The 27,403-nt window shown below is 40.6% G+C and overlaps 1 protein-coding gene across 3 annotated transcripts; it reads right to left on the bottom strand.

The window, feature by feature from the left end:
* Sf3b2 (splicing factor 3b subunit 2) lies at positions 1-27,403 on the bottom strand. 3 transcript variants are annotated; one of them, XM_076208446.1, is made up of 7 exons: positions 27,275-27,403; positions 25,408-25,491; positions 18,644-18,768; positions 13,146-13,376; positions 11,098-11,508; positions 6,385-6,573; positions 1-2,345 (listed from the first exon to the last, which is right to left on the bottom strand). In XM_076208446.1, the coding sequence occupies exons 1-7, from the start codon at positions 27,354-27,356 to the stop codon at positions 459-461; spliced, it is 3,009 nt and encodes a 1,002-aa protein (XP_076064561.1). In that variant the 5' UTR covers positions 27,357-27,403; the 3' UTR covers positions 1-458. The 3 variants fall into 3 exon arrangements, with proteins under 3 accessions (XP_076064561.1, XP_076064563.1, XP_076064562.1); XM_076208448.1 differs by having other exon boundaries at positions 27,309-27,375; XM_076208447.1 differs by lacking the exon at positions 25,408-25,491 and having other exon boundaries at positions 27,275-27,396.

A 27,403-nucleotide genomic window follows, 5' to 3' on the forward strand; every position in this document is an offset into this window, starting at 1 on the left:
TTTCATTACTCTTGCTTTGATTCTTACAGCAGAAGTAATAGTAACAGATAGAAATTATACAAGAAAACTGCAGACCTCACAATAACGTATCTATTCTCTTCTGGCTAATGGAAACATTCTGGTGAAAGGAGTCTTGATTAACCAGGACCTCTTTCTGTCCTCGGTCTATATCGAGTACAATTTTGTCATTCATTGAAACAAAAACTTTTTTAATAATCATGTTTTTGACTTGTTACTTTTTAAAACGATGATGTTACAGCAGTACACTGCAAAAATATTTCCAAAAGAAATATGATCACTAAATGAATGACATAATGTTTTCCTCCTCAAAATACAAATTAGATGCACACTGCTTAATAATGAAATACAATGAAATATTATAGATTAAAAATTAAATACAATATCAACTACAACAAGACATTAGATTTCCAGATATTAGACCAAGGTTTGGCAACAAATTAGAACTTGAAGTCCTTGTATTTCTTGGATGGTTTGTTCTGGTCTTGTTGCTGTTTTCGCCTCTTATTTCTTTGTTTGGCTGCATGTTCTGCCACCATGTCAGAGAAATCTTCATCATCATCCTTCTGTTGTTCTCTTAAAGTTGCCTCATAGCGTGCAGCCATTGCCTCTGTGTCCACCAGATCCAACTCTGATGGATCTAATGCAACCTCCACACCTTGACTTGCCCCTCGACTTACTGTTCCTCCTGCAGCAGCAGCACTCAGGTCATAAGTATGAGTAGAGCCCATCATTGCACGCCCAACACCCTCAGCACGTTTCTCTGGTAAAACTGTATACAGTGCAGGGGTGTCTCCGCCTTCCATTTCTGTTTCAAGACGCTTTTTACGTAGTTCAATCATATCTGGTGTTTCCAGGCCTGCTGGGAGAGAACTAATTCCTGATGGTGTTACCAATCCTGTCTCCCCTGGAGTCACAACTCCACTTTCATCTTCCTCCTCCTCCTCTTCCTCATCCTCTTCATCTGATTCTTCCTCACTCTCACTCTCTAATTCTCCCCACATTGTTTTCTCTACATCTTCCTCAACTGGTGGAGCCTCAAAATCTTTGTTCTGAGTCCCAAATACATCTCCATAGATGGGTTTGCCCATATTATCAACTGGTGGTTTCCCCCAGCCTCCTGCATGATATCCAAAACTACAGCCCTCAGGAATGGGAGCATTTAAGCCTGGAATTTTTAGACTTGGATATGAAGGTGGAGGACCGTATCTCTGCATTGCAATGAGCCAAGGTGGAGGAACTTTATGGGCATTGGCACCAACAGGCATTCCAAGTGCAATTCTCAGGTCATCACTCATCTCCCCAGGCTTCTTGTCTTTCATCTTTGTTTCGAATTCTTTACCCTCATAGTACAAGTCCCCATGAATTGTCATTTTGGGTTTTGTCTGCCATTTGAAAAATGCATCATGGAACTTCTGATAGTCAATATCAATCTTACCCATCTTAGGTCTCACTTTGTCTCTCATTTTGGCCTTCAGAGTTTTCTGATCTTCTTTTTCTTGCAAAGCTGCACGCATTTCCATTATACCTGTACGCTTGATGAACTCTGGTAATTCAAATGGAGGTTTCTCTATACCCCTTTTGCCCTGTAAGTATTTACGCTTGAAACACCAATGCCTTGGAACTGGAACAGTGTTTCTGGTTGCCTTAAGAATGACTAGGAGCTTTGGATCCTTTGCTGTAACATCATGCATTTCAACAACATCTGGTCTGTTGACTGTTTGTTTCAATTCTGCAACACTCATTCGTTTCTGCAACTTCATCTTCCTCTTTGAGAGTTTTGGTTTATCATCTTCTTTCTTCTCTGTTTCATCATCATCGTCATCATCATCATCTTGTTTTGGAACTTTCTTTAGATCACCTGCAAGGGCAGATGGAATTTCTTTTCTTTCCTCTTCTAAAAGTTCTTCTGGCTTAATTTCAGGTTCACTGATACGGAAAGTTTCAAAGATCTTTGCAAAGTGACGATGCATTGGATCAGACATATCAAGGTCAATAGTTTCTGCTATATATTCAATTTCAATATCATTATCAACAGACTCCTTCTTATTTTTTTCAGGTTTCTCTTTTCCTTGTTGCTCTTGGAACCTATTACGACCTTTCTTCTTTTTCTTCTTCTTCTTCTTTTTTCCTTTCTCTTCCAAACCTTTTTCTTTTGTTTCTATATCATCATCATCATCATCTACACTTATAGTTGATGGTATAGGAGGTGCTGTCTTGGTTGACACAACATGAGAGGAGATATTTGGTTGTACTGGCTCGTTTTCGTCCATACCAGCAAGGCCTTCTCGTTCAACCTTCTCCAGCTCTTCTGGGTCAACTCCAACCTGGGAAAAGGAAAAAAATAAAATAAAATGCATTTCTTCAGTGAAAATTCACAAGCACTTCAATCATTGAAAATATCATACCATATCCACTCCCCTCCACCCTCTTATCTTGGCACCTCCTGGATGATGGGTCATCCCTGTATCTTGTCCACTGCCCTGGGTCAGAAGCAGTGTTGCAAGACACAGCACATCCATAGCATGGCTGCTTCATTAAATCAGTGACCCCAATAAATGGAGTGGTTGGGAAATGTGGAGTTCCAGGAAAAAATCATAGCCGAGAGTTGTTGTTGTTGTCGTTCCCTAGACTGTCTGTCCGAGCAGTCCCGTCTCCCCAAGGAATGCCATAGCCGAAACTGGGTTTTCCCACAAATCCTTTATAGAACGTATGTTGTGTTGTTTGCATGCATGATTGTGTATAATGCAGTCTTCCATTATGTGTTGTATGGTATGGGGTGAAGTGTTACATCCTGGGCAGCTGTTCACAATGCGGTCATCCAGCCTCTTCTGGTAGCTTAGAAGTGCTGGGTGGTGACCGCATCGCAGTCTGGCCAAGTGGACTCTGTCCTTTCGTGGGAGAGAGGATTCAGAAGGGTGGATATCAGGAGGTCTGGCATGCAGCAGTGTGTTGTCTTTCAGTGTGTTAATGGAGCGGTGAGTGATATGATTATGAATATGTTTCCGGAGGCTGGTATTTGGTGGTTGTGGAGGAAGAGAAGAGAGTATCTGTGCGTGATAAAGGTCTTTGGGTGTTGTTTTAATGTTTCTTGGTGTGTGTGGGTGTTCTGCTATGTAGTGTAGCGGGTGTAATGTAACAGATAATGTAAGAGGAGCTAGCCGAGAGTTGATGGTGGAGATGTGTCTAGAATGAGTTGATGATAGCAAATACAGTGTTTAGGAAGAAAGTTGAGCATAAGTACACATGGGAGTGGGTGGTGGATGGAAGGGTGGTAGAGCGTTAATGGACTATGAAGTGGTAAATAGGAGTATAATAGGAGTTAAGGATGTACATGTTCTAAGGGGAGAGAGTGGGGGAATATCAGATCATTTTTTGGTGGAAGGTAAGTTGGGAGTGGAGAATAGATGGAAAAAGAAGAAAAGGACAAAAGGTAGGGAGGTGCTTAGAGTGAACTGCTTAAATGAGAAAGAAAAGGAGGAGTACAAGAAGATGCCTGAGAGAGGAGTGTGAGGGAGTGAAGGATAGAGTACAACTAGGAGTGGAGGAGGAATGGGGATGGTTCAAGGAGGAAGTCATAAGGTGTGCAAAGATGGTGTGTGGAACAAGGAGGATGGGAGGAAATAGAAGGAAGAGTAGTGAGTGGTGGGATGAGGAAGCAAAGAGGGCTGTAGAAGAGAAGAAGCAAGCTTTCACAGATTGGATACAAAACAGGACAAGGGAAACATATGAGAGGTACAATGAAAAGAGAGAAGTAAAGCATAAGATAAAGGAGGCAAAGAGGAGAGCAGATGCGAAGTGGGTTAAGAGTATGACAAAATTTTGAAAAGATGTTTTGAAAAGAAATTAAGAGAGGAAGAGGAGGCAAATCAAGTAGAGAAAAAAAGGTAAAAGGTGCAGATGGAGAGATGATAATGGAAGAGAAGGCAGTAAGAGGAAGATGGGCAGAGTATTTTAGGGAGTTGCTAAATGTGAAGGAGGATATGGAGGGAAAGGTAGTTGCAGTGGGAAGTGCTAAGAAAATGACCGTGATAAAGGAGGAAAATGGAGGAGAAATAAGGAAGGATGAAGTGAAGGCATTCTAAGGTATGAAGAAAATAACTTGAAATTAATAAACACTGAGCAAGCCATTACATTCAATGAGACATGTATATATATGATTTGGACACGTGGAAAGAATGAGTGAAGAAAGATTAGTAAAACAGGTGTGGAAGGCAGAGGTGGAGGGAGTGAACATGAGGGGACAACCATGAATGAGATGGATGCGTTGAAAAAGAGAGGAATGTCTGTTGATGAAGGAAGGGAGACAACAGAAGATAGGGGTGAGTGGAGAATGGTTGTGTTTGGACGATGCTGTGATGCATGGAAAGAATTTCTCCCTGTCTTTTCTTTTTCTACATGAGGGGTGCAGGTGTCTGAGAAGTATGATGGGGGTTACTAGGTTAGATAGAGTGAGAAATGAGGAGGTGAGGAGGAGAACAGGGGTGGAAAAGGAGCTGGGAGATAGGGTTGATGAAAGAATATTAGGATGATTTGGACACATGGAAAGAATGAGTGAAGAAAGACTAGTAAAAGAGGTATGGAAGGCAGATGTGGAGGGAGTGAACATGAGGGGATGTCCTAGGATGAGGTGGATGGATGGGGTGAAGGGGGCTTTGGGGAAGAGGGGAATGTCTGTTGAGGAAGGACGGGAGAGGACAGAAGATAGGGGTGAATGGAGAATGGTTGTATATGGATGACGTTGTGATTGCATGAGGTGGAATGGGCGGGGGGATGGGGGGTGAGGTAGTATGTGTGAGCAAATTTTTACGCAGCCCGAAGGGATTTCTCCCCGTCCTCTCCTTTTATGCAATGGGGGGACGGAGAGGGGGGGTCGCCGATTTAATGAAGCGGCCTTGCTGTTAATGTGCTGTGTCCTGCGACACTGCTTCTGACCCAGGGCAGTGGGCAAGGTGCAGGGATGACCCATCATCTGGGAGGTGCTCAGATGGGAGGGAGGGTGGAGGGGTGTGGAGTGTATTCAGGGATGGAATGGGTGGAAATTATTTTATGCCTTCCCTTTTGGCTACCTCCCTTGTAAGGGGGAAAAAGCCTTGGTATGTGTATGTATGTACATGAGGGGATGGAGAGGAGGGTCACCAATTAAATGAAGCGGCCTTGTTGTGGATGTGCTGTGTCTTGCTACACTGCTTCTGACCCAGGGCAGTGGGTGAGATGCAGGGATAACACGTCATCCAGGAGGAGCCAAGAAAAGAGGGAGGGAGGGGTGGTGAATGGGAGTGGTGTGTGTGGGGATGAAATGGGTGGGAGTGGATTTATGCATTTGACTGGCTACTTCTCTCGTACGGGGGAAAAAGCCATTGGTATACGTACATATGTATATAATTTTCTTCTGTAGGGGCTTGTAAAAGCATGATGAGATACCTGGGAAGATAATGATTGCTATCCCTCCTCATTTGACTTGGGTAAGGCCAGTTTTTTTTTTTTTTTTTTTTTTTTTTTTTTTTTTTATTATTATTATTATTATTGGGGAGGTATGTGGTATACCTTTATAGCCTTTTAAATAAGGGAGTGTGCCTCACTGTTACTTAAAAAAACTAATTGCTGCCTGAAATTTCATTCCCTGGATCCCACCTGTTAAGCCACTGAGGTGGGACTAAAAATATTAGAGCTGCCAATAGTGAAAGACTGAAGAGAGGTGACTTGATTACAATGTTCAGGTGACTAAATGGGAAAAACTACATTGATAAATGAGATCTCTTGATAAGTGCTGGATTAGAACCCACAACTAAGCAAACTCAAGAACAGCACATTTCTTATTATGCCACCAGAGCACAATGAAACCTGAGGGTAGCATCTACACTCTGCCAGTAATCAGACCATATGACTGTTGTACTCATAATATAAGACTGGCTTGTTTAGTTCAGTTAATGGAGCAATGTTTGGATATACAGTGAGACCTTTCATTAACGGATGTCATTTAGCTGTGTTTGCGGTGTTTTCGGTGCTGTTGTTTAGTGCGTGCAATCACTATGCCACCCAAAAACCACTCCAAAACACCAAAAACACAGCAAAAACACCGCAAACACAGCTAATTACATCCGTTAATGAGAGGTCTCACTGTAGGAGCAATCTTAACAAAAAAATTACTATTGAATAGTTTGAATTAAAGGTGAAATATAGAGGTCCCACCGTACATAAATATCAAAGGACTTTCTACCCTTTGTAAGGGGGGATGGCCAAGTCAAATCATACCTTCCCTCACCCATTCATCATCCCCCCAACCCCCATCTTGGTTGACATGGTAATTTTTTCCCCAAATATATAAAATACCAATTACATTTTCCATTAAATGATATAACTTACTTGTTTAGCCCTTTCACTCTTGAAGGCTAAAGCTTGTTCCAAGGCCTGGGGTAACTTGACCTCTCTGGGTGGTTCTTCCTTGGGGGCATTCACCTGAAGTGACATCAATGGGGGTGGTTTCTCACTTCTATCTGGACCATCTCCTGAATTAGACATACTTGGTGGTGCAGCACCTAGAAGACCAGTACCCTGCAAGTAGTGTTACATTTGATTTAGAGAAATTTAATGCCTTATTTCTTACAAGTATATTGCAGTCTTATACTACAGTACTTATTGGATTCATATGTACAGTTTTTGTATGAATGTCGCAGTTGCCAACAAGTCTCACCACAAGTGAGGACGGAGACTTTATTAGTATAACATTTCACTTGTTACCGCTTTTTCATCCAGGAGGTGCTAAGATAAGAGGGAGGGTGAAGGGGAGTGGAGTGTATTCAGGGATGGAATGGGTGGGAATGATTTTATGCCTTTTTCTTTTTGGCTACCTCCCTTGTAAGGGGGAATAAAGCCTTGGTATATGTATGTATGTATGTATGTATGTACCGCTTTTTCAAGTACATGTTCAAGGAGAGAGTCGCAAGGTGTGCAAAGACGGTGTGTGGAACAAGGAGGATGGGAGGAAATAGAAGGAAAGGTAGTGAGTGGTGGAATGATGAAGTAAAGAAGGTTTTAGAAGAGAAGAGACAGGTATTCACAGATTGTTTGCTAAATAGGAAGAGAGAATCGTATGAGAAGTAAAGCCCAAGATAAAGGAGGCAAAGAGGAGAGCAGATATTTAATTGGGTAAGAGTGTGACAGAAAACTTTGTAAGTAATAAAAAGATGTTTTGGAAGGAAATTAAGAGAGGAAGGGAAGGCAAATCAAGTAGGGAAGTAAAGGTAAAAGGTACAGATGGAGAGATGATAATGAAAGAGATGTGAGAGGCTGCATGTTCCCGTCTGGGGGTACTGGCTGCATGTTATTGTGGGTTTAATAGCTACTAAGTAGCATGCAGCTGATACTATAGGGTCTATATGGAGTGCCCCAACAGACCAGAGCCACACATCATTTCGTCTGTGATAGATGAAATCTCTGTTCACAGAGAAATGATGATACTTTATTATACTGTGACTGTCCCTCCTTTATGCTGTTCCCCACTCTTGTCACTCTCCTGCACCACTTCTCTGAATGTTTATTTTCTCATTTTACCAAAACCTGTGGTGGGGGGAAAGGATACTGCCACCAGGTATTTCCACTTAAGGTGTAAAAAGGTGACAAAAATGGGACAGGGATAGGACTAGGCATCCCTTTCCCTGTAGCCCCAAAGGGGACATTCCTAAAATAAGTAATGGCATAAGAGGGTCTGGGAGGAGTTTTTCAACCAGTACCCTAAGGTTTAGGTATTTTAATGTGCATGAATATGGTACAGATGAGAGTAAAAGGAAAGAGATGGGCAGTATGTGAGAAGAAAGATGGATGTGTTGGCAATGAGTGAAACTAAGTTGAGAGGGAGGGGCGAGTTTGAGTTTGGGACTGTAGTTGGGAGGATCTCAGGAGTGAAGAGAGGACGAGGGAGAGAAGGGAAAGCTATACTAGTAAGTGAAGAGATAGGTAAGCGTGTGGTGGAGTGGAAGGAGGTTTCTTCAAGGTCAATGTGGATGGTGAAACTGGGAAGGGAGATGTGGGTTTTTGTTAGTGTATATGGGCCTAGTAGTGAGAATAATGTAGAGGAAAGGGAGGTTTTTTGGGTAGATATAAATGAGTTCAAAGAGGGTTTAGGGAGAAATGTCAATGTAGTGGTATTGGGAGACCTTAATACTAGGGTAGGAAATTAACCAATTGACAGAGTGGTTGGGAAATGTGGAGTTCCAGGAAAAAATTGTAGTGGAGTGTTGATGGTGGAGATGTGTCTAGAGAGTTGATGATAGCAAATACAGTGTTTAGGAAGAAAGTCAAGTATAAGTACATGTGGGAGAGGGTGGTGGATGGAAGGGTGATATTGTTAATGGACTATGTAGTGGTAACCAGGAGAGAAATAGAAAGACTTAAAGATGTACATGTTCTAAGAGGACAGAAGGGAGGAATACCAGATCATTTTATGGTGAAAATTAAGTTGAGTGGAGGATAGATGGAGAAAGAGGAAAAGGACAGAAGGTGGAGAGGTGCTTAGAGTGAACTGCTTAAATGAGAAAGAAAAGGAGGAGTACAAGAAGAAGCTGAGAGAGGAGTGGGAAAGAGTGAAGGATAGAGTAGAACTAGGAGTGGAGGAAGAATGAGGATGGTTCAAGGAAGGAGTCATAAGGTGTGCAAAGATGGTGTGTGGAACAAAAAGGATGGGAGGAAATAGAAGGAAGGTGTAATGAGTAGTGAGATGAGGAAGCAAAGAAGGTTGTAGAAGAGAAATGAGCATTCACAGATTGGTTACAAAATAGGATGAGAGAATCATATGAGAAGTACAAAAAGAGAAAAGAAGTAAAGCATAAGATAAAGGAGGCAGAGGTGAGCAGATGTGAAATGGGGTAAGATTATAAAAAGAAATTTTGAAAATAATAAAAAAAAAAATTGGAATGAAATTAACAGAGGAAGAGGAGGCAAATCAATTAGAGAAGAAAAGGTAAAAGGTGCAGATGGAGAGATAATAATGGAAGAGAAGGCAGTAAGAGGAAGATGGGCAGAGTATTTTAGGGAGTTGCTAAATGTGAAGGAGGATAGGGAGGGACAGGTAGTTGCAGTGGGAAGCACTAAGAAAATGAGAGTGATGAGTGAGGAAAATGGAGGAGAAATAAGGAAAGATGAAGTGAGGGCAGTTGTTAAGATAATGAGAGCAAGTAAGGCATCTGGGTTGGGTGGATGCCATGCAGAATATCTAAACAAAGGAGGTACAGTGATGGTGAGGTTATCTAATGTTTGTTTATGAGACGGTAGAGTACCAGAGGACTGGAGGAGTGCCTATATAGTTCTGCTTTACAAGGGAAAAGGGGACAAGTGTGAGTGTAGTAGTTTCAGAGGGATTAGCTTGTTAAGTGCAGTTGAGAAGGCTTATAGGAGGGTCTTGATTGAGAGGACTAGGAGAGGAACAGAGGAAGTAATTGGTGAGGAAAAGCGTGGGTTTAGGAAGGGAAGGGGTTGCATGGGCCAGATTTTTTGGTAAGACAGATATGTGAGAAAGTTTTAGGAAAAGGTAAGGATGTTTTTTGGGCTTTTATAGATTTGGAAAAGGTGTATGACAGGGTAGACAGGAAGGCACTGTGGGAGGTATTGCAGATATATGGGATAGGAGGAAAGCTTTTAAGAGCAGTTAAGAGTTCTTACGAGAGTAGTAGAGCTTGTGTTAGGAGCAGAAATGGAGGGAGTGGTTTGAGGTAAAGGTGGGACTTCATCAGGGATGTGTACCCTGGCTAATCAATTAATACATGGTTGGGGTGGTGTGAGAGGTAAATGCAAGGGTCGTGGGTCAGCAATTGGATATGATTAAAGAAAATGGAGAAAAGTGGGAGATAATCCAGCTGTTGTTTGCTGATGATACTGCACTTGTAGCTGGATTAGAGGGACTGAGGAAGGTAGTGGCAGAGTTTGGGAGGGTGTGCAAAAGAAGGAAGTTAAAGATAAATGTGGGTAAAAGATGTACAAGGGGAAAAAGTGGCAGCAGACTGGAGGGGCGTATTAAGGGTGAGAGACTGGAGGAAGTGGATAGTTTTATATACTTGGGTGTGAATGTGGTGGGAAAGGGAGGAGTGGAGGTAGAATGTAGATTATGAGAAGCAAGTATGCCTTGGGGGATTAAAAAGTGTAATGAGAATCAGACATTTGAGAATGGATGCTAAGAGGAGACTATATGAAGGAGTGATTGTGCTGACAGCACTGTATGGGGCAGAAACATGGAACATAAGAGAGGAAGAAAGGAGTTTGAATGTTTTTGAGTTGAGGTGCCTGAGAAGTATGATAGGGGCTACTACGTTGGATAGAGTGAGAAACGAGGTGAGGGGGAGAGCAGGAGTGGAAAGGGAGTTGGGAGATAAGGTTGATGAAAGAGTAATGGGATGGTTTGGACACAAGGAAAGAATGAGTGGAGAAAGACTAGTAAAAGAGGTGTGGAAGGCAGAGGTGGAGGGAGTGAACATGAGGGGACAACCAAGGACGAGATGGATGGATGGGGTAAAAGGGGCATTGGGAGAGGGGAATGTCTGTTGAGGAAGGATGGGAGAGAAAAGAAGATAGGGGTGAATAGAGATTGGCTGTGTATGGATGATGCTTTGATGCATGAAGGGGAGTGGGTTGGGGATAGGGGGTAAGGGAGAATGTGTGAAAAATAAATTGACGCAGACCAAAGGGATTTCTCTCTGTCTTCTCCATTTCTATAAGAGGGGACAGAGAGGGGGGTCGCCAATTTAATGAAGTGTCCTTGCTGCGGATGTGCTGCGTCTTACAACACTGCTTCTGACCCAACAGTGGGCAAGATGCAGGGATGACCCATCATCCAGGAGGAGCTAAAATAAGAGGGAGGGAAGGGGGTGGATGGGAGTGGAGTATGTGGGGATGGAATGGGTGGGAGTGGTTTTTATGCCTTTGTTTCTTGGCTACCTCCCTTGTAAGGGGGAAAACACCTTTGGTATATGTATGTATTTTAAAGAGTGTTTTCTCCCAACCAATCATAATCACCTGGTAAAGATCAGACTAAAATCCTTGAACTTAAGAGAAGAAAACAACACCTGCTGTCTATCAAATGTTACTTACTGGTGGCCTAGGTCCTGGCTGGATTGGAGGAGGTGCCGTATTCAGTGGTGGTGGTGGAGCTCTTGGAGCATTTGGTAAATTAGGCCTAACTGGACCTGGTGGAGCTTGCTGGGGAGTACTGAGAGTCACCTGTGGTGGTGTCTGAAGCAATGGTCGAATTGAAGACTGTTGGTTCTGACTATGGTTAGGAGGCGGTCCAGATGAAGGACTGGAGACAGCTGGTCCTGGTCCAAGCAAACTTGGTGCTGGAACTGGAGTAGGACCTGAGAAGTTGTTTGGGACTCCAACAGCTAATGGTGGGGCTGATGGGGAAGGGAAGCTGGCAGTTGGAGGAACCACAACAGATGCACTGACACCTGGTGGCGCTGCCCCAGGTCCTGTCACTGGTACTGCACCCACAGAAGCTGGTATCTGTGTACGCAATATACAATTCACTAAACTTTGCAAAAATAATAATAATTTGGTATGACTGGGTAATCCTCTCTCACCCATTCTGGTAAACATTTACATGTAATACTTTAAGGATTATTTGCTAACATCCATTAAAGAGCAATACACTATCTGGCCAGATATGTTGATGATGTTGTGTGTTTCTAGCTCAGTAACTTATCCATTCGTGAATTTCTGGCTCTGCTAATTTCACTAATTCTTTCCATAGTTCACCCATGAGATAGAAAATGATACTTTGCCCCTTTTTGGATGTAGAATTGATTAGGAATAAAGATTTTTCTTTTTTGAAAAAAGTTTACAGGAAACCCACAAATATACTGTCATGTTCATTACTCTTCTAACCATCACATTAATGAAGATCTATTTTTATATCAAAGTATTTCAGAGTTTACTAGATTTCATACCAAGAGTTTTTCAATTAAATTAGAACTATCTAGAATATTGAAGAAAAATTAAAATACCTTCTCCATATTCTTAGCTTGTGTCACAATATGCAAGAAACATTTCTGATTTGGTTAACAGTGCCAACTCCATCATACCAGGAGGCTAGGATGATGACCCTTACAGAGGACTTTGTTGTATGGAATTTTATGAACCATGTCCTTGATGCTACTTGCTCAAGGCAGGGTTCAAACCATCATTACCTCAACCTCCGTTGCAAGTATTGATGCTCTAACCTGCTTAGCCAGTGAGCATAGAGTAGAAAATGAGGAACCAATGAAGAAGAATTATATGAGGACACTTTTTCTCCCTTTCCATGAAAATATTCTTGAAGTTATAAAAATACTCAAGAAATTGGATGTCAATGTATATTATTAATATGATAATACAGGGTGCGGCAGAAATATCTCCCACATTTTATGTTATGTGTTTTCTATGTATTGAACTTTAACTTGTCTTGTATGTATTTGTCTATGTTAAATGTCCCAGTGTATGTTGAGTGTATGTTCATAAATGATCAGTAAAACTTTATTTTTTTCTTTATGTGTAAATATAATTAATTAAGTTTCGTGCAGACATCTATCTTACCTCAACCATAATCCTCATAATTCTTACTTACATTCAGTCTCAAGTAGAGCTTTTCCTCGGAACCTATTTTACCTATATGTTCCACGTTATTGTTGTGGGTTTGCTTCTCAACTGGAACTCGACTTACCCCTAGATTCAACTGAAGTTCCACTCATTATGTTAACTCAGGCCAAACCAAGCAAGCAACCCATGACAATATATATATATATATATATATATATATATATATATATATATATATATATATATATATATATATAGAGAGAGAGAGAGAGAGAGAGAGAGAGAGAGAGAGAGAGAGAGAGATAGAGAGAGAGAGAGAGAGAGAGAACCAAGCACTGTTGGAGTGTTCATTTGTTGTCACTTGGCTGAGGGCAGCCATATTGGATTTTTGTGTGGTTCAGTGTGGTGATGACAGTTCAAGCCCTCCTGGAAGTGAATTGGACCAAAGGCATGGTTCATTAAATTCCCTACTACAAAGTCCTCTGTAAGGAGCACTGTCCTAGCCTATACACACAACCCTAGCCCCCTTCCTCAATTGATATGAAAAAACATTCCTAGTTCATTACCTTCTTTCTTTCTTCTTCTTCCTTCATTTTGAGAGCTTGTTGTTGCAACCGAAGCATCTGAGCCTGTTTTTCCTGTTCCTCTCTCTGTTTTTCCATAAGAGCTGCCTGTTGTAAACGGTACAGTTCTTCTTGTTGCTTCTGCTGCTGTTGCTGTTCAATTAGCCTCTGCTGTTCTTTCACCTTTTCCTGTATAAGCCTTTCTTGCTCCAAGGCCTTCTGCCTTGCCACCATCTGCAATCAAGAATTTTTCATAATATAATTTGGACAGGATGCAGGGATGACCTATCATCCAGGAGGTGCCAAGATGGGAGGGAGGGAGGAGGGTGGAGGGGAGTGGAATATATGGGAAATGAAATGGGTGGGAGTGATTTCTATGCCTTTTTCTTTTTGCTTACCCTCTGTGTAAGGGGGTAAAAGCCTTTGGTATATGTATGTATGTACAGACGCTCCTCAACTTACATTTTAGTTACGTTCCGAACGGCCGAACATAAGTTGAAAATGAACGTAAGTTGTTACTGTACTATACATCGGTAAATTCTATTACCGTATCTTATAAAATACCCCTAAATCATTAATTAAACACATAACATTGTAAAATAATAATATTAATTTCAAATAGATTAAATTCAAGCAAAATAAATTGAGATGGTGAGAAGGAGGAGGCAAGGCATGTTCAGTTTGTCGTCTGCGCAATGTAAACAATGGACGCAGCATTGTGTGCAAGTATCGTTTGAACTATGGAGAGTGCGGTAAACTAAAAAATTCACTCAAATTTTTTTTTTCTACCATTTTTTTTTACCGTCAGTTCAAATGTAAAATCGAAAAAAAGTAAAACGAATGAACATAAGTAGAGGAGCGTCTGTATATTACATACATACAATAGTGGTAAGACAGATATGTGACAAAGCTATAGGAAACGGGAAGGATGTTTTTTGGGCCTTTATGGATCTGGAAAAGGCTTATGATAGGGTAGACAGAAAGACACTGTGGGAGGTTATGTGGATATACAGGATAGGAGGAAAGCTTCTCGGAGTTGTCAAAAGTTTTACAGAGAGTAGTAGAGCTTGTGTCAGGATTAGAAATGGAGAGAGTGAGTGGTTTGAGGTAAAGGTGGGACTTCGTCAAGGATGCGTTATGACACCCTGGCTGTTCAACTTATACATGGATGGGGTAGTGCAAGAGGTAAAGGCAAGGGTAGTGGGTCAGGGATTGGAGATGGTTAAAGAAAATGGAGAAAAGTGGGAGGTGAGCCAGCTGTTGTTTGCGGACGACACTGCGCTTGTGGCAGGATCGGAGGAGGGATTGAGGAAGTTGGTGACAGAGTTTGGGAGAGTGTGTGATAGAAGAAAGATGAAGATAAATGTGAGTAAAAGTAAGGAGATGAGATGTACAAGGGGTGAAAGTGGCAGTAATCTGGAGGTGAGCATTAAGGGAGAGCAACTGGAGGAAGTGGATAGTTTTAGATACTTGGGTGCAAATGTGGCAGGAAAAGGTGGAGTAAAGGTGGAGGTAGAATGTAGATTGAGAGAAGCGAGTAAATGCCTTGGTGGATTAAAAAGTGTAATGAGGAATAGAAATTTGGGAATGGATGCTAAGAGGAGACTGTATGAAGGAGTGATTGTGCCAACAGCACTGTATGGGTCAGAAACATGGAACATAAGAGAGGAAGAGAGAAGGAGTTTGAATGTGTTTGAGATGAAGTGTCTGAGAAGTATGATAGGGGTTACTAGGCTAGATAGAGTGAGAAATGAGGAGGTGAGGAGGAGAACAGGGGTGGAAAAGGAGTTGGGAGATAGGGTTGATGAAAGAGTATTAGGATGGTTTGGACACATGGAAAGATTGAGTGAAGAAAGACTAGTAAAGGAGGTATGGAAGGCAGATGTGGAGGGAGTGAACATGAGGGGACGTCCTAGGATGAGATGGATGGATGGGGTGAAGGGGGCTTTGGGGAAGAGGGGAATGTCGGTTGAGGAAGGACGGGAGAGGACGGAAGACAGGTGAATGGAGAATGGTTGTATATGGAAGGTGTTGTGATGCATGAGGTGGAATGGATGGGGGGATGGGGAGTGAGGTAGTGTGTGTGAGCAAAATTTTGACGCAGCCCGAAGGGATTTCTCCCCGTCCTCTCCTTTATATGGAGGGATGGAGAGGGGGGGGGTCGCCGATTTAATGAAGCAGTCTTGCTGTGGATGTGCTGTGTCTTGCGACACTGCTTCTGACCCAGGGCAGTGGACTGGGTGCAGGGATGACCCGTCATCTAGGAGGTGCTAAGTTGGGAGGGAGGGTGGAGGGGTGTGGAGTGTTTTCAGGGATGGAATGGGTGGGAATGATTTTATGCCTTTTCCTTTTTGGCTACCTCCCTAGTAAGGGGGAAAAAGCCTTGGTATATGTATGTATATGTATGTACAATAGTTTGTCAAGACACATCCATTCAGATCTTTAGTTCCAATCATTTAAATAGTCATTCTTATAATCCTGAAGTAAATGACTGGATTCCCAAACAAAATCATTATCTGAATGAAAAAAATAAATGAAATAAAATAAAATAAATAAAAACCAGGGATAATATTTTAGCAATATGCATATACATGCACTGATTTTTCATTAGAGGAACATAAAAGAGTCCAGGATATCTAGTCCCATCACTGTCCTTCTTAGTTGACTCTTACAACACACAGAAACAGTGGCAGAATTCTTCCCCACTACTATAGGGGGATACAGAAGAGGTAGTCACAGAAATAGTAAAGGAATAGTTCATAGTAGCAGCATATAGGAAGAACAGCTGTAGTACATAAGCATTATCATTCTTCTATGAAGAGTTTTTCTAACTTTTACACAGATGAATGATGCCTGACTCTAGTCTTCAGGGGTGCCCAAGAACATTCCCTATACTATTATTGGCTGCAAGTTACCATGCAGCCAATACCTCAGTCCAAGTCCAGTCAGAAAGGTATATCATAACATAAGAATAAAGGAGACTGCATGAGACCAGAAGGTCTACATTAGGCAGCTCCATAACTATCACCACCTGTCATCCCCATCCATAAAGTTGTCTAATCGTTTTTTAAAACAACTGATAGTTTCAGCGCTTACTACATAGTTACTAAGTTTATTCCATTCATCGACCACCCTATTTGTAAACCAATTTTTGCTTAAGGTGTTAACCTTTTCTATGTAAGTTGAATTTTCATGCGCAGCATCGGCTGCCTGATGCATCACAATACTCCGTTACACGTGTTTGAGATGAAATGTCTGAGAAGTATGATAGGGTTACTAGGCTGGATAGAGTGAGAAATGAGGAGGGGAGGAGGAGAACAGGGGTGAAAAGGGAGTTGGGAGATAGGGTGGATGAAAGATTATTGGGATGGTTTGAATGCATGGAAAGAGAGTGAAGAAAGACTAGTAAAAGAGGTGTGGAAGGCAGATGTAGAGGGAGTGATATGAAAGGGCAATCTAGGATGAGATGGAGGGATGGGGTGAAAGGGGTATTATGAAAGAGAGGAATGTCTGTTGAGGAAGGATGGGAGAGGACAGAAGATAGGGGTGAATGGAGAAGGGTTGTGTATGGATGATGCTGTGATGCATGAGGGGGAGTGGGTGGGGGATGGGGGGTTAGGGAGTATGTATGAGAAATAAATTGATGCAGCCCGAAGGGATTTCTCCCTGTCTTCTCCTTTTCTGCATGAGGGGACAGAGAGGGGGTTCGCCAAATTAATGAGGTGGCCTTGCTGTGGATGTGCTATGTCCTGCGACACTGCTTCTGACCCACGGCAGTGGACAGGATGCAGGGATGACCTGTCATCCAGGATGTGCCAAGATGTGAGGGAGGGAAGAGGGTGGAGGGTAGTGGAGTATATAGGGGATGGAATGGGAGTGGTTTCTATGCCTTTTTCTTTTTGGCTACTTCCCATGCAAGGGGGGGAAAAAGCCTTTGGTATATGTATGGTATATGTGTATAGAATATAAAGTTACAGCTGTATCTTATTCCTTTTCATCCTAAATGTTAATAACCACAGAAAATGCAATCACACCTATTCACAGAATACAGGGGTCACTCAGCTACAACTACAAAATAAATATAATCAAGACACCGATACCAGCATCCTCACATGTACATTCACACCTCATGATGTCGCATCAGTGTCACTGTATGGAAGGGATTAAGAGGAATATGGGAAGAAGTAAAGAAAACGGGAAGAAATTAAAGAGGAACAGTGTGGGTTTAGGAAAAGTAGAGAATGTACAGATAAAATTTTTGTAGTAATACAGATTGGCAAAATGTAAAGATGTTTCTTTAGATTTTAGGTCCAGACAGTATCTCAAACATTAAATTCAAACACTTTGGCCAAAATGCCATAAGAGAGTTATCAGATATTTTCGACAACAACTAGGTAAACAAAATCCAAAACATCTGGAAGAGAGCTCATATAATACCAACCTTGAAACCGAACAAGCTCTACTATCTATCTATATACAGTGAGACCTCTCACTAACAGACGTTAATTAGCTGTGTTTGCAGTGTTTTCGCTGTTTTTGGTGCTGTTGTTGAGTGCATGCAATCACTATGCCACTGAAAAAACACTCCAAAACACCGAAAACACAGCTAATTAACATCCATTAATGAGAGGTCTCACTGTACTAAGGCTTCTTCCCCCCTTATATGGGAGGTAGCCAAGTCAAGGCATGCACCCACTCCCACATATTCCACTTCCATCCACCACCCTTGTTTCCCTCTAACTTTAGTTCCTCAAGCTCTACTACTCCCATGAAAACTCTTGAATACCTTTAGCAGCTTTCCCCCAATCCCATATATCTATAATGCTTCCTTCCGCGTCTTCCTGTCTTCCTTGTCCTATGCTTTCTCCATATCCATAAAGGCCCAAAAAAACATCCTTACCTTTTGCCAAATCCTTCTCACAAATCTGCCTTACCACAAAATTCCGATCCACACATTATCTAACTTTCCTAAACCCAAACTGCTCCTCATCAATTATTCCCTCTGTGCCTCCCATAATGCTCTCAATTAATACCCTCCCAGAAGTCTTTCCAATCACTCAACAAACTAATCCCTATAGAGCTACTACATTCACATTTGTCCCATTTTTCTAAATAAAACAGTCCTCCGGCAGTCTCCCCTCTCTTAAACACACAAGCAATTCCAAATACTTTAAATTCTCCACTTCCTCCAACCTATCGCCTTTTATGTTCACATCCAGTCTGTTACCATCATCAATCATGGTAAATTTCATTGACAACACTTACTCTCATTTTTCTGTTCTCAAACTTCCAAACTTGGACACCAACGACCTCAGTCTCTCCTCAGAAACAGCCAAAAGTGCAGTGTTACCTGCAAGCAACTGGCTCATCTCCACTTTCATCAACCATCTCCAAAATTCTGCCTAGCACAATGTATTCTAACAACAACAAACTTTATCACAAAAGATTTTGAGAACCAATACACTATAAAAATGTATTTTATACAACAAAAACACACTTACATCTCCTTGTTGCTGAGGGGCTGCCGGAGATGGAGCATCCACTCCAGGTGGTCCAATGTTGTCTTCCTCCATTTCTGCCATTCCACCTTCTTCTTCAGTTTCACTTTTTACTTCTTCTTCACCTTCTACAAAAAAAGTACCTTTGAAATTATGCTATCACTTAAATCAGACAGATACATATATCAAAAGAAGAAATAGTGCCACAGGATTAAGAAAGGGCTAATATGTTAAGGAGGTTCCACTTAATTACAGAATGGTATCACTGATCAGTACAATGGTGAAACTCATTCCAACCATGTACACAATGAACCACCATAACATAACACAACCCTACTACAGTCCCATCTTCACTTCAAACCTCTTTCACCATTCCCAACCCTAACACAAGCTTTACTACTGACATAAATGTTTGACTCCCCTTATCAGCATTTCCCCCAATCCCACATCTACAAAACCTCCCAAAATGCCTCCCCTGTCATAAGCTTTCTCTAGATCCATAAAAGCACAAAAAAACATCCTCTTCCTTTAACAAAAAACTTCTCATATCTGCCTTTCTACAAAAATTTCATCCATGTATTTTCTACCTTTTCTAAACCAACACTTCCTCTCCAGTTATTTTCACTGTTCCTCTTCTAATTCTCTCAACACTTTCCCACATGTCTTTCCAACTACACTCAAGTTGATTCCTACAAAACCACATTCATATCTGTCCCCTTTTTCTTTTGCAAAGTGTAACTATACACTCATTCAGTATAATACCCTCCCTTGACACATATTAAATAACCTCACTATCCAATTCACTATACCTGTGCCTATCCTTTGATAGACACTCTATAAGACATCCATCCAACCCAGCTACCTTACCAGCTTTCATCACTTTCAATGCTCTTTGTACCTTATATCAAACCAGACCATCAAACTCAATAATCTACCAACAACCACCAAACATAAAATAAGCCCCATAGAAAAAGCTCTCCCACATCTAGTAAAGACCACACTTGCACAATTGCACTCAAGACATAGCCAGCATTAAAACATTACCAACATAGAAGAGACGTGGCCACAGATTCAAACTGCTCTAGATGCAATCACCACACAGAAGATACAGAACACCTCATACTATAATATCCCACACTAACAATCCCTAAACAAAAACACTCATATGCAGAATAAGCACTTCAAGGCACCACAGAATTCTTTATTCCATTGTACCCCTGAAGACATAAACCCCACAGAAAAATGTCTATGAGAAGCAAGACTACATTCAGGGCACCATCGGCATTAAAACAATACCAACATAGAACAAACCTGGCAACTGAAACAAACTGCTGTACATGCAACCATCACACCTCATCTTACACTGCCCAACTGTAATTATACCTAGATAACATCATATTTCTTAATAATTTATGGGTCAATCCAATGGCTATTGCCAGTTACCTGGGGGCTGTGAGTCTCCTGTGGGATGAAACAATGGCTATAGCCAGTTTCCTTTGGGCCACACATTGGGTGGCACTTAACTATTAATTCTAGTTGCTGTCAGGCTATTTCACCCAATTCTTTTGCACCTTTTCATTAGTCAATCAATCCTTTGCCCCTGGTCTCTAGCAGACCTGTGGCAATTAGGTAAACAGCAACAGCCTGCAGCCAAGTCCACAAATTGTTTAGTGAAGATAGACTGTGTTGTTGTTCAGGGATTTTCTAGCATGAGGCACTGAAGTATGAGGCATTCTGTATCCTCTGTGTGGTGGTTGCAACTGGGGCACTTTGAATCGACCAGATTTATTCTGTGTTGATCGGTTTCAATGCTGGATGGTTTTTTGCATCTGAGCCAGTTAGAATCTGTGGTCTGGTCTAGTCTGTGTTGTTACTGTTTCAATGCTGGATGGTGTTTGCATCTGGGGCAGTTAGTATCTGTGGCCTGGTCTAGTCTGTGTTGGTACTGTTTCAATGCTGGATGGTGTTTGCATCTGGGGCAGTTAGTATCTGTGGCCTGGTCTAGTCTGTGTTGGTACTGTTTCAATGCAGGATGGTGTCCTCAATATAAGTGTGCTAGTGTCATTCTTTCCGGATTTTATCTTTTTTTCTATGATGCTTATGTCAGCAGTGCACTGGTGAAGAACTTAGTTTAGTGGTCTGTCTTGAAGGGCTTGTTTAGTGATCTGTGTGTGTGTGTATGTATTAACCTAGTTGTATTATACGGGCAGGGAGCTATGCTCGTAGTGACCCGTCTTTGTATCTTTCACCATCAAGTTTGTTCTTAAATGGTATTTGCACACACTGTTGCCTTATCTAATTTATTCCAGATATCCACCATTCTGTGTGGGAAGCTATTCTTTTTCAGATCTCTTCAGTAATTATCTTTTTTGAGTTTCTTTTCATGTCCTAATCTTTTTCTCTTTTACAACTAAATCATCTCTAGAACTTCTATTCTTTTCATGATTCTATAAACAGTCAGTAGATCTCCTCTTTCTCTTCTTTTCATGATTCTATAAACAGTCAGTAGATCTCCTCTTTCTCTTCTTTTCATGATTCTATAAACAGTCAGTAGATCTCCTCTTTCTCTTCTTTTCATGATTCTATAAACAGTCAGTAGATCTCCTCTTTCTCTTCTTTGTTCCAAAGTTAGTAGTTCTAATTTAGACAATCTTTGTTCGTATGTCAATTTGGAGAGTCTTGGTGCCATCTTTGTATTCTTTCTAATTTCTTTATATTCTTTTTAGTACTGGGTGTCCATAGTGTTGCAGCATACTCCAATTTTGGTCTTATCAGTGTAACTAATATCTTCTTGACTATTTCCTCATCCAAATAGTCAAAAGCCACTTTCATCAATCTTAGTTGAAGGTTTCTCTGACTATTTTATAGATATGTTTGTCTGGTGACATGTCTTTGCTGATAATTACTCCTAGGTCCCTTTACAAGCTCACTTTTTTTACTTATTCCTCACCAATTTTATAATTCCTCAATATTCTATTTTTAATTTTTCCAAACTCCATTACTCTACATTTCTTGATGTTAAAGTTCACTTCCCACTTTTAACTCCATTTCCTGATTTTATCTAGGTCTTTCTGTAGTGATTCACAATCTTCTGTACTTTCTTTAGTATTTTTGCATCATCTGCAAAGAAGTTCATATAACATTCCACTCCTTCATCCATGTCATTTATATATATGGAAAACATGATTGGAGCCAGTACCAAACCTTGCGGGACACCACTTATCATTTCTTCCCAATTCAAGTATTTGTCTCTAATTACTACCCTCATTTTCCTCCCAGTCAAGAAGTCTTCCATCCATTCTAATAATTTTCCTTTGATGCCACCTATTGATTCTATTTTTCTTATTAGTTTTTTGTGTGGTACTTTATCAAATGCTTTTTGTAGGTCTAGAAAAGCACAGTCCACCCATCCATCCCTTTCTTGTATTATTTCTATTAGTCTCGAATAGAAGCAGATCAGGTTTGTTGTACATGATCTTCCTTGTCTAAATCCAAATTGATTTGGATTCAGTATAGTTTTTTCTTCCAGATGTTTAACCCATCTACTTTTGATAAATTTTTCACATATTATTGCTATTGTAGCTTATAAGGGAGACCAGTCTGTAGTTGGTTGGATTTTCCTTGTTCCCTCCTTTATATATTGGTACAATATTTGCATTTTCCTGTGGTACCTTTCCTTCTTTGAGTGAGTATTTAATTATCTTGTGTATTTTGTCCGTCACCTCTATGCATTCTTTTAATATCCAATTTGCAATTCCATCCAGACCAAGTGATTTTCTGACATCAAGGTTTTTTATTTGGTCTTTATTTTCCTTCTGTGTCACAGTTATTTCTTTCATGAAGGGGGGGGGGATCTTTCTCTCTGTCCTTCCTCCCAATTTTGTGAACTTTCAATTGTGAATACTGATTTGAAATGTTTGTTCATAATATCAGCCATTTCTACATCTTCTTTATATTCGTAATTCCCTTGGTGCAGTCTATTTCTTGTTTGTCTTTTAGTTTACCATTTACATACCTGTAAAATAGTTGGATCATTGATGGGGGAAGGTATAGGATCTGGGTCAGAGGGAGGGAGAAATGTGATTGGAGACAAAGGAGGGAAAGGACTGATTGGGAACAAGAGCAAGGGAAGACTGGGTGTGGGTAAGGGTGCAGGCTATGGTTGGGAAGGTGGGAGTGAGGTTATTGGAGGGCAGGTAGAACATGTCCAAGTGTTTGTGTATTTGTTTGTGTCTGCAAGTGTTGTACAAATGAAGTGGGTCCAATTTTTGCACATGTGGAAAAAATCCCTTTCCAGTATTTCCACATATACAAAAACTGGAAAGGGAGTTGGGAGATTGGGTTGACGAAAGAGTATTGGGATGGTTTGGACACATGGAAAGAACAAGGGAAGAAAGATTAGCAAAAGAGCAGAAGTGAAGGAAGTGAGCATGAGGGGGCGACCAAATATGAGATGGATGGATGGAGTAAAAGGGCCACTGGGGAAGAGGGGGATGTCTGTTCATGAAGGAAGGAAGGAAGAAGACAGAAGATATGGGTGAGTGGAGAATGGTTGTGTATGGATGATGCTGTGATGCATGGGAGTGTGTGGAAGATGGGGGTGAGGAGGCATGAGTAAATAATATCTTGACACAGCCCAAAGGGATTTCTTCCCCTCTTCTCTTTTTCTGCATGAGGGGACGGAGAGGGGGGTCAATAATTAAATGAAGTGGCCTTGCTATGGATGTGCTGTGTCTTGCTGCAATGTTTACCCAGGGTAATGAGCAGGATGCAGGAAGGAATGACCTGTCATCCTGGAGCCAAGAAAAGAGGAGGAGGGGGATGGTGAATGGGAGTGGAGTATGCTGGGATGAAAAAGGTGGAAATGGATTTATGCCTTTGACTTTGGCTACCTCCTTTTTAAGAGGAAAAAAGCCCTAGGTATATGTACATATATGCCTTGTTTATATGAATGGCTACCATAACAATTCTTTCTGGAAGGACTTTGTTAAATCCTTCCTGCACTTGTTGTGTGATAGCCTTCCTCAAATTCATGTTTGTTTAGAGGGGTATTTCTGTTTTAATTCTTGCTGCTATCACCCTTCCCATCAGTTTGAATATTGCTGATAGTAGTGAGACTGGTCTGTATGCAGCCGGATTTCCTGGTCTGTTTGGTTTCTATACAGCTACGTCAGTACAATGACACCTATGTTGGTGTCATGAGGTGTGAGTGGGTACATGAGGATACCAGCATTGGCACCTTGATTACAGTACTACCTCTCATTAACGTACGTTAATTAGATGTGTTTGCAGTGTTTTCGGTGCTGTTCAATCACTATGCCACCCAAAAAACACTCCAAATCAATGGATTATTCACATCAACAGACACAGTTACCCCCCTTTTAGTCTGTTAATGAGAGGTAGTACCGTATATTTCTTTTTTGTAGTTGTACATGAGTAATCCCTGGATTCTGTGAACTGGTTTGATCATGTTTTCCATGTTTATTATTACTCAGAGTAAAAGAGAATGAGTAATACAGCAGTGACTTTATATTTTATAATGCAAGTAGTATGATGTAACATTCACACGGCAGCCAATGCTGCACACAAGAATCTCACTTGTACTGAAGTGGATAGGGATTATGTATTCACCTCGGATCTGCTGCAGTCTCTGTCGAGACAGCCAGACACCACCCTATGGCAGTGAGCTCACAGCTCATTATTTGCCGATCTCTGGGTAGGTCTGAGACCACTCACACACGTGTGCTCTTTTCCATGTGTTTAGGATTTTGTTGTGTAAACAATAGTTGAAAATGTCAATTAACCCCTACCATACAGTGACGCCTACATAGGCGGCATGAGGAGCAAGTGGGTACGCGAGGAGTCGACGTCGGCGTCTTGATTATATTTATTGTAGTTGTACCTGCGTGACCCCCATACTCTGTAAACTGGCTTCATCATATTTTCTATATTTATAAAAATTCATGGGTAAAAGAGAATGAGCGATAGAACAGTGACTTTATTTTTCATAATGCGAGTATTATGATGCAACATCGCACGTCTGGCAGCTAATGCTGCCAGACGTGCGATGTGGCCCGTATTGAAGGGGTTAAGGCTCTTGCGGTTGTTTGGCCAAGGTGTTTTAGGTGGATATTTTAAACTCTGTCTTGTCCTTCAGTTTGGTAGTTGTTTTTTGATAGCCCTTCTCCATATTTACTGATGAAAAGGAGAGATGGGTGGCTTCAGTGTCTGGTTTAATTTTCCCAACTTCTTAAATTTTCTTTTCTTTTTTTGTTGCTGTTAGTTTAAAGCTTGTTTTGGAGAAATATTTGTTGAGGTTACAGTGTTGTTTTGGTGATGGTACTTTTTACTAGGTTGCACCAACTGATTCATGTGAGGTGATCTAAATGATTTTTTTCATGATTTTAATAGCTCTCCACATTTTGCCATTGTCAGTTTTTCCATCCATTTCATTGGTTAGTTTTCCTCAATGTTCTTTATGTATGATATTAGGTGTATGGTGTTCTTATTTCATTGTTGCAATTGGTCTTTTTCTTGTTCTGATAGGTAATTTCTCTTTTAATATATTCCTTTGAGGTGGCTATCTTATGTGTGTGCAAGTTCAGTGATATGGCTAGATACACCCAGTAGCTTTAATAAGTCCTGTCTTGAGCTACATGGATTACATGAACCATAACAAAATCTATAAGAATTTTATCAAAACAATTAGTGTACATTTCAGAGTATATAGGTACATAATTATTTTTCAGAAGTTTTCTTTAACTTACCGTCTTTCTGCACATCCATACTATGATCATCATCTGCATCGGCATAATGCTGATTGAGCCGGTCTACAAGTTCACTCTTCAAGCCTGAAAATTATATCCACATATTCATCCATCAATTCATTAATCATTAACAAATTAATTAATTAACAAATCTACTGCCACACTTCTTGCCAACTAGACACCTGAACACAAATACTTACAACACCACTACTTCAACAACATTCTCATACTGCACGCACATATACCCAAGATTCTTGGCATAACATACAATACATCCACATAATTCAAACACATCATAAACAATGATTACATGCACACCTAGACTTAATGCATTTAAATAAATTGCAGGAACAACATTTTGACAAAGCAAAGAAAATATTACCACAGTATACTAAGCATAGGCTCAGTGATGAATTATACAAGCCCTGTATGGGCTCCTAATTTCACCAAGACACACCACAACACCCTACAGACCATATAAAACAAAGCCCTAAAAATAATCACAGGCTGCACAATTACATTACCTACAAACCATTTACATCATGAAATAAGTCCTCAAAGTAATGATCACCTTGACGTGAGAGGCACACAAACACTTGCCGCAGCCTCCACAAACACTCTACACCCACTACACTACATAGCAAACACCCACACATGCCAAGAAACATCAAAACAACACCCAAATACCTATATCACACACAAATACTTCTCCTCTTCCTCCACAACCACCAGACACCAGCCTCCAGAAGGATATCCATAATCATATTACTCATTGCTCCATCAACAAACTGAAAGACAATACACTGCTGCATGTCAGACCCTCTGATAGCCATCCCTCTGAATCCTCTCTACCCTGAAAGGACAGAATCCACCTGGCTAGACTAGGGTACATCTAAATGATATAGCAATAGAAAACTAAATATTGTCTTTGTAATTATAATACATCAAATGTAATACATGTTTTTATTGGTGGCAATCAATGACAAATAAACGTTTATATTTTTTAGAAGTGCACACCTATGTGATATAGCATTAGAAAATTAATTATCAATTTTAATAAATCACAATATATCAATGTAATACACATTTTTTTGGGTGAAAATCAATAACAAATAAAAGTTGTAGGTTAGTTAGGTTAGGTAAGATTAGGTAGGTTAGGTTAGAATAGACAAACTTATCATCGTTTCATTTCTTCGACCTCAGCATCTATCAAAACAAACCTGGCGTTCATTCAGCCACCATGACTTCAATTGTTAGTAAATTCAATTGGTTTTAGCAACTTTTTTGTTATTAATTTCCACCCAGAAAATCGCATATTGCATTGATGTATTATAATTTACAAAATAATTAATTTTCTATTACTATATCGCATAGGTGTACACACCTAAATATTTACTATTAAATTAATAATTATAACCTGCAACTCAGTTTTTAGAGTTTAATACCCTTGTTGATTAATTTATTTGTATTGTCATTGGTTTGAATTGCTTGTAAAATTATCTTATATTGAAATAAATACAAAAAAAATCCCATTGGAATTTTACTAAAAAAAAATATATACTACTGGTCCAAGACTAGAGTAGAGGCTTCGTTCATTCATGGTTGTCTGGAGGAAGCAGTGTTACTTGTGACTTCTTGGGTAAGACCTTAATTCTACTATCTCTTAGCTACTGTTCTTGTATACTTATTATGCTTACGGAATTGGTATTGTTCATGTGTGAGTAGAACTTAAAACCTGCATAACCATTTCCAAATTCAAACAAGACAGTCAAAAATTTACCCTACATCAAGCCTGTGCATATAATTCATGTGAATAAGGTATACTGAACAACCTTTGGAGTTCACAATACACTGCTTTTCCACTTGCCTGAAGTTGAAAGGCCTAACTCATTCAGCCTTGCCTTTAAATCTACAACTCTAAGTTTTGAGAAATCTTCTTCCGAAGACATGTTGACAAGTTCACACAACAAACGCACACCGCATCTGTAGCTTCTTA

Source organism: Oratosquilla oratoria, chromosome 25, assembly GCF_046742065.1.
Source record: "Oratosquilla oratoria isolate Oo_2021 chromosome 25, ASM4674206v1, whole genome shotgun sequence".
Lineage (NCBI taxonomy): Eukaryota > Metazoa > Arthropoda > Malacostraca > Stomatopoda > Squillidae > Oratosquilla > Oratosquilla oratoria.

Excerpts from the sequence above, each read along its gene's own strand:
- Sf3b2 (XM_076208446.1), bottom strand. The coding sequence starts at position 27,356 with ATGTCTTCGGAAGAAGATTTCTCAAAACTTAGAGTTGTAGATTTAAAG. Across the intron at positions 25,492-27,274 it reads GTTAGGCCTTTCAACTTCAG|GCTTGAAGAGTGAACTTGTA; the intron begins GCAAGTGGAAAA and ends TATAATTTTCAG. Across the intron at positions 18,769-25,407 it reads TATGGATGTGCAGAAAGACG|AAGGTGAAGAAGAAGTAAAA; the intron begins GTAAGTTAAAGA and ends CTTTTTTTGTAG.